The following is a 10,697-nucleotide window of genomic DNA, read 5'->3' as shown; positions in this document are numbered from 1 at the left end:
TGAACCGTATCCGATATGTGTCACGGATTTCATATCGTGCCCTATATATACACTAGTGATACACATCATAATTCAACCTCAGGCGAGAAAGGACTTCATAAACATCGAAAAACACGCACACAAGAAGACTTAACCTTTAATAAAGTAGAAATTATTGACAACTTCAAGGTTAACACGATAAATATCAGGTAAACAATAAAAGACTCGAGTACCGCGAACTCGTGAGTTTTCTAAAATCTTTTGTTCATGATCAAAACTTAATAGTATTGATCATCGTCGTCATCATTTTCTTATTTACATAGTCATATTCGTGGTCAGAATGTATTAATATGATCATAATACATTTGTAATCATATTTTTCTTCTTCTTCTTCTTCTTCTTCTTCTTCTTCTTCTTCTTACCTTCTTCTTCTTCTTTTTTTTTCTTCTTCTTCAGCAGCAGCAGCAGTACAATTCTCTGCCTCATTTCCATCATAAATATGTTTACCATCATTGGTGTTGTCATCGTCACGATCTTATTCATCATTGTAAGCAATACATGAGACTTCTCCGTCGGTATTAAACTACGTGTATTTAAACAATAAAAATAACCGGGATTCGATTTTGGTGTACATTATATGGCAGAGAACTTTTCAATTGTATTGGACATTATAAATTTTGACGCATGATAAAGTTTGACGCAGGAATTAGAGTAAACATAAATCGATTTAACCTTGTTCACAGCCTGTCAACAACTTATTGACGTGACCGATATTTTGCCAAAACATCCGGCTATTGTATAACACATATACATGTATGTGAAGTTTATAGTTATGTAGAGCGGTTATAAATTGTACAATGTATTCACGTATTAGAACAAAACCTCGACCCAGTGTGTTCTGTGTTTTTTTATATGGGCCGTGCTCTGTGAAAATGGGGTTTAATGCATGTGCGTAAAGTGTCGTCCCATATTAGCCTGTGCAGTCTTCGCAGGCTAATCAGGGAGGACACTTTCCACTTTTATGATATTTTTCTTTTAAAGAAAGTCTCTTCTTGGCAAAAATAAAGTTTATTCAGAAAGTGTCGTCCCTGATAAGCCCGTGCGGACTGCGCATGCTAATCTGGGCCGACACTTAACGCACATGCATCAAACCTCATTTAAAGGAGAACGGCACATATAAGCTACTTTGTTTGGAGGAAAACGCAGTTTTACCAGGCATGCATGTTGGGTGCATTTCTTGGTTTAAGAGCACTAAGCTACGTCTAGAACGGCTATCTCGACGCTTTATACCAGTGTCAGTCATACAATCAGTATACATTATACGATGAACAAGGAAAATGATTAATTAACACACGGGCCTAGCTATTCGTATGATGTAAGATATGATTGTGATATTGTTAACTACTTCAAAATCGGAAGGCTTGTAAACAAGATTATAATCAAACCATAAATGGTTTATTTCATAATACATCCACAAAAAAACTTTGAACAATCCGTGTCTTTTTAACAAATCGCGTCACAATCTAGATCACGAGTGTGTCATTTGATTCTAGTAATGATCACGATTTATTTAAAAAAAACAACATTGTGAAATATTGCGCTTCCTTTAACTTCAAAAGAACAGATTACACACACTCTGTTGTGTTTCTGATAGGGCCGGGGTAGTGTATGAGTATTATCTTTAACTGATATCTCGTATTATATATATTCGTACCACTAGATCCATCCGGTGTAAACTGATGACTGTCTAATGTATTTAGATATACTTTATTTTAAACAAATAAAAGGCTATGTACAGTATGTACACCTCGGATTTATAGAATTTAAAAACAATCTTTTGATAAGGTGCGTTAAATCAAGTATATCGCCTTACGGTAGTTCAACTTATCGTAGCATTTTAAGCGCGTTCAATCCAATACGCATCTTGTTTATTTTGCGCGCAGTGTGGGAATTCCCCAATAATTCCCCGTTCACAACCTTCATACTAAGAGTGGATTGTCGGACTATTTATATAAACACTGCGTTACCGAGAAGGTTACACAAGCTGATCTCATGAAAAGTTAGCAAGCATTATTATTAACGGATATCGGTATCAAATTATTAGTTCAGCAATTAGTTTGAACCAGGAACAGAAATTGTGATTTAACATTTGAGGAGTATATAAGCAGGTTAGTTTTATTGTTCGTTTCTTTCATCGACTGTTTGGCCATGGTGTAGAAGGTGGGCTGATCAATAAGTAGACAGAGTGAAAAAGCAACCAAAACGATGCAGCCAAATGTAAAATGTTAGCGCATTTAAATTAAAATGATTTCTTTCCTAGTTTTAAATCTTATTCAATGGCTTTAAATGAAATTTGATATATAAACGGTGATATTACTTCTTGGAATTTATGCTATAATAATAAAAGAATGTTAAAATTATATGATATAAAAATAAATGACTGTTAAAATATATATTACTTTTTATTATTAATTCTGCTGATGTCGACGACGACGACGACTGCAGCTGCGGGAAAATATATATTACTTTTTATTATTGATTCTGCTGATGTCGACGACGACGACGACTGCTGCTGCGGCTGATGAGGATGATTATGATAATAATGATGGTTTAAAAAATGCTAAACATAATTAATTACTTAATGATTATTTTGTTGTTTAAGATGTTGGGGACCGTTTGCTGCTTGGGTATCATATATGTTCGTGTACATAAAGTAATCCTGCATGCATGACATAACGCGTTACGTCTTTCGTAACAGGTCTCTTCAGATGAAACCCATGGAAAAAGAAGTTATAATGGCAGCCCAGTCTGTGGCGAGTATCTCAGGAAGCAGTCTAGCTCTGGAAGTGGAGCGAGACAATTACCGAGAAAAAGTGGAACATTTTAAACTTCTAATTATGAAACTGCAAGAGGAATTACATTTTTTTAAAGCAAAGAATGAAGGAGCGGAAACTGTCTCAAAACTTTTACAAGAATCCAAACAGGAATGTGCAGGTTTGAAAAAGAAAGCCGGACAGCTAGAATCTGTGATAAAAAATTTGCAGAGTCGCTTAGAGCAGCATGGTTTATCAACGGACATTGTGTTGAACGAGAGTGAGACTTATGTGCCAGGTCATTCTAAGAGACTGCTGGAAAATTTGACGCGGGAAAACACGAGATTACGGAATCTTATAAGATCCAAATCATGCGATCCTGAGGAATTAGCCAGACTTCAACAGGTAAGCTATATTGCAGTTTTCGTGGTTGCGCGTTTTATTGTAAACTTATCGTGTACTTGTGAGTTCAGTCTTAGGACGTTTCCATGAAACACGCATCGTTCGTTTATTTATTTTTAATATATCATCCATTAAAACATTTACAATTTAATATGCGTTTTTAAATTGTCTCACGTTATCCATGACAAAACTGTGTTATGTATTAAAAGATTGTGAAAATAAAAACATTTTCTCCGAACTCTTGCAGGAAAATGCTGATCTCCAATCAAGTGTAGCCGAATTGCAGAACGACCTCAAATCGTCCGCAGACGAAAAGTGCCGAACAATCAACGAACTTCGCCAGGAACTGTCTGTCCTGAACAATGAGCTGTCGTCTCGCCAACATCTCGTGACGAGACTCGTCGAGCAGCGGCAAGACTTGCAGCAGCAGTTGGTCAGCGTGGCCGAACAGTGCCGGACGTTGGCCTCGCGACTCGATGAGCAGGCGAAGGAGGCTGAAAAAGTCGTCCAGTCCGCGACGCAGAAGGTAATGAATGTGTTTGTGTTTAAAATACAAATGGGATATTTTACATAAAATTGTGGTATATTGTGGGTGTTAACAACAAGTTAAGGTGTAGTCTGACAACTTGTTGATGATCTGAAAATATTCCTGTCAATATTTAGCGCAAAGGCAGGGGCGAAATTTTTTTACCTCCGCGGAAAACAGTTATTCCTTTTTCTCTTTTGAGATTTGTGTTACATGACCTTACATTGTTCTAACCTTATTTAAATAAATCGACCTTCTAATATTAATTTTTCATGAAAGGATTTTTGTTTTTGTCTTACATTTTAAATATTTTAAAGGGGCCGTTTCACGTTTGGGTAAATTGACAAAATTGAAAAAAGTTGTTTCAGGTTCGCAAATATTCGTTTTAGTTATATTTGTGAGGAAACAGTAATACTGAACATTTACCATAATCCATTATATGCATCTTTTGACGATTTAAAAACATGAAAATTATAAAGCGTTGCAACGCGAAACGAATTAATAATTTGGAGAGTTCTGTTGTTGCCGTTATATTTTGGGAAACTACGAGGATTGCTTATATAAAGTATAAAATACATCTAGCAATGCATTCGGAAGAACAGCCGAGTGGTCTAAGTGGTAGACGTTTTACTCCAGGGGTCAGTGGTTCGAGCCCTGCTGAGGTTACCCTTTTTTTCTTTTTTTTAAATTTTATTCTTGAATTTTTAGTGGAGCTTTTTAGATCCAATGTTTACATTTATCAATATAAAGCATTTAATGACAAACTTCAAAACATGCCAAAATCTGTGAAAAGGCCCCTTTAACTGGTGCGGGCGCCATGAAACATATGTTTAACAGAATCAACAAAGTAACTTCTATATGGCATCAATACTTCGAAAACTGACTCTTCCATGAAATTACGAATTGTTCTTTTCGAATATATCTGCAGCAATTTGCGTTACCAGATGTCATAAATGTTTTTATTCAAATGCAGAACATGTACATTTTAAATAACTATAATACTATAATTTGTGCTTTGTGTTTGGTTCTTTGCGCGTGGTTGAGTGGTAACAAAACCCTTTCAATGGATAAAATTACGTGCTCGTAGGTATCATGTTTAGTTTATAATCTATGCCGCCTGGGACGACCTTTAAAATGCTTTGGGACTGCAGATATATTTTTTACAATTTGTCGGGAATTCCCCGTGTAATATCTACCAGCAGTTGCACGTATTTGTTAGCTGTCTGGCACATTAGTATATAATAGATAGACATATTAAATTACGACGGGTCGACAATGGATTTTATCTGGCGCGACCACAGGTTTTACATAAATTCACTTCCTACTAGATGAGTCTAACGCCGGTTTGGTTTATGTAATTTGATGGTCGTCCCTCTTTAACTTCCTTGTTCTAAATTAACGCACGCTGTAAAAACCTGACTATTGGTTGTTGCATAGCCACTAATAAGGGCCTTTTCAAGCAGACATTTCCGTGTGCGATACTTCTTAGTGGTTAGGTTATTATTAAAACTAGTGGTTGCATGCCAGAAAACATTCCGGTATTGTGTAGGCCAATACAGTTGCCAATGAATCGTTATCCTGTATAACTTGTGCTTTAAATATCATAAGCGATCTTATGACAGGGCAATTTATTTCTTACTGGCGATCTTATATAAATAAATAAGAGCTCTTTCTTTTTTTTAATGCCTCCGCTTGTCAATGCACACTTTTGTACATTGCGTGTTATTCATACGAGGAAATACGGGGTTTAGTACTAAGCCATTGAGTATAGATCTCTCGCACAAAAAGCATTCGTTGTCGCGGTTTTAGTCCACATTATAACTTTTTTGAGAAATAAATGTTTAAAAAAGATAATCGGCGTCTGTAATACTACTAATGCACTCGCTTATGATAAGTCATACAGTACATTGTTATTAGCAGCAAATGTCAGTAGCCTATTCTTGCTTGCAATGACGATTTTCAAACAGGTTAGCGTTGATATCCAACGAGATTGATTGTATAACGTTCTAAGAAATTGCACAGTTTTCTGCTAAAACGGTGGCTAATGTAAATCACTTTTTTAATACATGTATGTGCATGTCATTTTATATTTTTAACATGACTTCCACGTATATCAGGATAGGAAAGAGCCGGGAATAGCAATAATTACAGGATGTAAAATATAGTTGTGCATATAATCCAATATGGAGATATTTTCAGTGTAAGAATACGGCCCTCTAAGTGTACACTGTCAGGGTCAATCTATGGCTTTGGAGAGTTGAGTACGAACCTGTTAAACCCGCTCATAATTTCTACATGAGATTAGATAGCTACGCCCTCAACACTCAGCTAGCCTCGTTTGAAAACGCAAATATGCATCCGTTTAGTTTTCAAATCGGCCAATCCGTTGGGAAAATTTAATAAATTCCGGTCTCATAGCTATTAATTTTTACAACATTGTATTTGCTAGTGAAAAGGGTCAGTCAATGTGAAGGCCTGAGTTTGACAACTACGCCGAATACTTTCAGTATTCAATGAAGCGAATATTATTACATATTCTGTAAAATAGTTCATGTTATCATTTTTACCTGCCCTTTACATTCACTAAAATACATCATAGTTGTAAACAAAAGTACTTAACATTTACAAATTAAGTAAGAAAAGAACAATTAAAAAATAAAAATACTTGTATGCTGACAATTATCTACCTGCGCAATTCATTACAAAACATAAACATTATTATTTGTCATAAAGATCAGAAATTCACGTATCAACATCATGCGCAAAGAAGGTCGATAACCACATTTAACGTCATGGACATATAACAGGATTTATTACACCCCTTCGATACACGTTCATTGTTGTATGTATGCGCTGGTTATAGGGCTTAAGCTGCTACAATGTTGCTAATGTTTCATAAATACATAAATATGTCTTAATCTTCTCTCACAGACATCTCAAGACTCTTCCAACATAGCAGTTCTTGCGGAGAATAAGGAGTTGAAAAAGCAAATCAAAGAGGTATGTTTAGATTAGTTGATAACACAGATGCAAATTCACCTCTGGGTGATATAATGAAGGTGTCACAATAACTCTTAAATTTCAGCTGTTTGCGTTTAAGTAAAACCAGTCAAAAAACTATTGAAGATAGTTAATAAAGTGATTCCTGGCACCAAATACATACTTCTAAAAAAAACAAAAAAATGCAAACCCAAATATATTGTGTTAATACGATACCTTTATTAACTGTATACCTGAGACAATACATCCTGGTACTTAACAAGTGCGCAATCTGTTGAAGTGCAAAAATGTTTATGACCGTGTTCCGTTGCTGGGTGATGATGTTCATGCACGTGTTCCGTTGCTAAGTGATTGTTCATGCACGTGTTCCGTTGCTAAGTGATTGTTCATGCACGTGTTCCGTTGCTAGGTGATGGAGATGAATCGACGCTGGCAGGAGTTTCACACGCAGCGCGAGGAGTATGTGAATAAGCTCCGCAGCGACCTTGATCGCAAGTTGGCAAGCGTTCCGGAAGTAAAGGCCAGTCAGGGTCAAGCGTCTGTCGAGGCGGAGTTCAACCGGATGTTAGACAAAAACAAGTGTCTCACGGGTGAGATCGAGGAAATAAAACGTCAGCGGACGCGGTTGACAAGAGATTACGAATTAGTAAGTGATTTTTCCCAAACAAATTGTCTTTTTATGTCCCCCACTATAGTAGTGGGGGACATATTGTTTTTGCCCTGTCTGTTGGTCTGTAGGTTGGTCTGTTGGTTGGTTGGTTTGCGCCAACTTCAACATTTTGCAATAACTTTTGCTATATTGAAGATAGCAACTTCATATTTGGCATGCATGTGTATCTCATGAAGCTGCACATTTTGAGTGGTGAAAGGTCAAGGTCAAGGTCATCCTTCAAGGTCAGAGGTAAAATATATGTGGCCAAAATCGCTCATTTTATGAATACTTTTGCAATATTGAAGATAGCATTTTGATATTTGGCATGCATGTGTATCTCATGGAGCTGCACATTTTGAGTGGTGAAAGGTCAAGGTCAAGGTCATCCTTCAAGGTCAGAGGTCAAATATATGTGGCCCAAATCGCTTATTTTATGAATACTTTTGCAATATTGAAGATAGCAACTTGATATTTTGCATGCATGTGTATCTCATGGAGCTGCACATTTTGAGTGGTGAAAGGTCAAGGTCATCCTTCAAGGTCAGAGGTCAAATATATGTGGCCGTAATCGCTTATTTTATGAATACTTTTGCAATATTGAAGCTAGCAATTTTATATTTGGCATGCATGTGTATCTCATGGAGCTGCACATTTTGAATGGTGAAAGGTCAAGGTCAAGGTCACCCTTCAAGGTCAAACGTCATATAGGGGGACATTGTGTTTCACAAACACATCTTGTTTAAGTTACTCATTGCTATCTGACTTAATGGCAATGTTCATATTCTAAATTCTAATGTCATTTTATTGTTTCATCAAAATACAAAACCTTTGTCTCATTATAAAATGCACTATGTATATTTTAATCCCAAACTGTTCCATGTTTTTCAGTCAAAGCGGGATATGGAAAATGCAGCAGGTCAGATAACAGCTCTCAAGAAAGAGATTGCCGAACTTTCCAAATCCGGTCATCGCAAGCAAAGGGAAAGTGAAAGTGAAACTATAAACGCGCTGAAAGCTCAAATCCAGATTTGTACGGAAGACTTTGAGTCGGAACGACGCGACCGAGAGAGGGCGCAAAACAAGCTGGGTCGGCTAGAGAACGAGATCGAACATTTGAGGAAAGAGGTACGGCTGCATAGGCGGATTTTAATACTAATCAACTAATCCCACTTATATACGTATTTTGACCCAATTGTGGTCCATTAGAAAGTTAAATTCAATAAAAAAGGAAAGGGTTAAATGCTCGTATTTATTGAACAATGCGACGTTAAAAATGCATGTCTTTGTTTCATGAATAAGTTTACTGATGTGTATCTACGTTTTTGATAAGTGCGTCGTTTATAAAATGCTTACGCTTAGTCGTGCACTGTATATACATGTACATCATGTTCGATTTAAAGTTTAGATGAACTCGTGTCTATCAGCATCAACTCATAGACAATGTTTGTAAAACAGAATGTAACAGATAAGAAAAAAAGAATAGAAAAAAATATGTATTTCCCCAAACATCTTTTCTACATGTTGTTATAATATTGTTCTCGATTGTTTCGCAATCTGAGAAGGAAATTATACACATTTGATATTAAGAGTTTTGCAATAAGCTGTGGTAAGGGCATGAATTAAACCTTAACCATAGGACATTGATCCGGAATTCGATTGAATGCCTATATTGTTAGGTAACTTGAGTATATATTTTGATCGCTTACTATATATGATACAAGGAAGCTTTAAATCACCGCATTGAAATCAGGGAATTTTCTCTTTACTTCTGTTTCATCGACGAAATTGCACTTTTAGAGGGGATGTTGCGTTGTATGGAATCAATTAGGTTTTCTAGATTGTTCGTTATGGCGTGTTTCATTTGTGTTGTGTTACAGAATGCCTCTCTGAAGAGGACGCTGGAGACGTTCAACTCTTCCCCCCGTTGGAGCCCCGCTACCGAGTACACTGACCCCGCCTACCATCAACAATTCATCCAATCAGCCTACAGCTCAGAGGTAAACAGCCTTTCTTTGACTACTGGATCCTTGACTGCGAACTTCCGTCACCCTTAGTCTATATTTTTAACAATCAGCCAATAGAATCTGGTTCATATGTGACATTTGTTCAGATTATGTTTGCGATTTATAAATTTCGTCTCATATAATTTAAAATCGCCATAAATTCATCAACTCCTGTTAACTACGATTGTTTTGTTTTTAATTGCGCGGATCTTTTTTATCTCGAAAATAATTATGTTGTGATCGCTTATATTTATTACTACCATAAAATGAATCGTGAAAAATCCGCTTGTTTTAAGCACTTGTTCGGTACTAGCAGATTTTTTAAATTAACTTTGTGTTTGCGTTCGCGAATTTGATTGCTGTGCTAGTAAGGAATTAAAAACATTCTATAACAGTTCTGACTTTCATAAGCAGCCTTGATGAACAGAACATCTATTACAGGGTCTAGCGGCACGTGGAGCTCAGACAAAGCGGGTGACGCAAGCAGTGTCGTCGAATCAACACCTAGACCGCTACAACGTAGTGGACTCGCCCAATCAACACCTAGACCGCTACAACGTAGTGGACTCGCCCAATCAACACCTAGACCGCTACAACGTAGTGGACTCGTCCAATCATCACATAGACCATAACAACGTAGTGGACTCGCCCGCCAGCAACACGCGGGGCATTGTGCTTGAATATATAGACCGAAACGAGACAGATTGTGATGTAAAACCCAGTAATTATGACGTTCTTGATAGCCCGACTAAGCCATTCGTGCAAAATGACGTCACTAATCTTCAGGACGAAGACCATTTTATGTCCCTGAACGCTCTGTCCATTTCGTCCCACTCCAAAGACGATAATAACTCAGGAAATGTGTCCTCGCCGGAGTCTTCAAAGAGAAACAGCACCGACCAGACGCGCGTGGTTGTCATGTCGTCACCAATTGTGAACACTATGACGGCAGAAGACAATTTTAGCGTTCTGAGGTGTCCCACGTGCAACGAGGCTTTCACTAGCGACCAGCATGTCGAACTTCTTGAACATATGGAAAAGTGTATCTGAAAGAAAATAAAAAATACCGTCGCTTGGATTTTCTAGGCTTACCTGCAGCATATTGATTTCTAAGTAAAGGAGTGCGCTTTTTAGCTCGACTATTATATATGAAATATATATAGTGGAGCTATCCTACTCACCCCGGCGTCCGCCTTCCCCTTCCCGTGTGCGTTGGCGTTTTCGAGCAAATGTTAAAGTTTGCGTACTACCCCAAATATTTTCAATGTCCCTTGACATATTGCTTTCATATTTTGCATCCTTGTTGACCATCATGACCCCAA

General features: G+C 37.2%; 1 protein-coding gene across 5 annotated transcripts; it reads left to right on the top strand.

The window, feature by feature from the left end:
* On the top strand, window positions 1-10,451 carry LOC127842241 (optineurin-like). 5 transcript variants are annotated; one of them, XM_052371658.1, is made up of 9 exons: window positions 1-188; window positions 2,738-3,197; window positions 3,442-3,720; window positions 6,652-6,720; window positions 7,130-7,366; window positions 8,261-8,497; window positions 9,250-9,369; window positions 9,817-9,957; window positions 9,997-10,451. In XM_052371658.1, the coding sequence occupies exons 1-9, from the start codon at window positions 16-18 to the stop codon at window positions 10,423-10,425; spliced, it is 2,145 nt and encodes a 714-aa protein (XP_052227618.1). In that variant the 5' UTR covers window positions 1-15; the 3' UTR covers window positions 10,426-10,451. The 5 variants fall into 5 exon arrangements, with proteins under 5 accessions (XP_052227618.1, XP_052227617.1, XP_052227621.1 ...); XM_052371657.1 differs by having other exon boundaries at window positions 9,817-10,451; XM_052371661.1 differs by lacking the exon at window positions 1-188 and adding an exon at window positions 1,712-2,147 and having other exon boundaries at window positions 9,817-10,451.
* Window positions 10,452-10,697: the final 246 nt, after the last annotated feature.

The sequence above is a fragment of the Dreissena polymorpha genome, chromosome 8 (assembly GCF_020536995.1).
Source record: "Dreissena polymorpha isolate Duluth1 chromosome 8, UMN_Dpol_1.0, whole genome shotgun sequence".
Classification (NCBI taxonomy): Eukaryota; Metazoa; Mollusca; class Bivalvia; order Myida; family Dreissenidae; genus Dreissena; species Dreissena polymorpha.
The sequence above is the reverse complement of the archived record's forward strand: the minus strand, read 5'-3'. Positions and strand labels throughout refer to the sequence as shown.

What these genes read in the sequence shown, in the direction of transcription:
- LOC127842241 (XM_052371657.1), top strand. Translation starts at nt 16, where the DNA reads ATGTGTCACGGATTTCATATCGTGCCCTATATATACACTAGTGATACA. An exon ending in AATTAGCCAGACTTCAACAG is followed by an intron (nt 3,198 to 3,441) that starts GTAAGCTATATT and finishes GAACTCTTGCAG; the next exon opens with GAAAATGCTGATCTCCAATC. An exon ending in TGACAAGAGATTACGAATTA is followed by an intron (nt 7,367 to 8,260) that starts GTAAGTGATTTT and finishes CATGTTTTTCAG; the next exon opens with TCAAAGCGGGATATGGAAAA.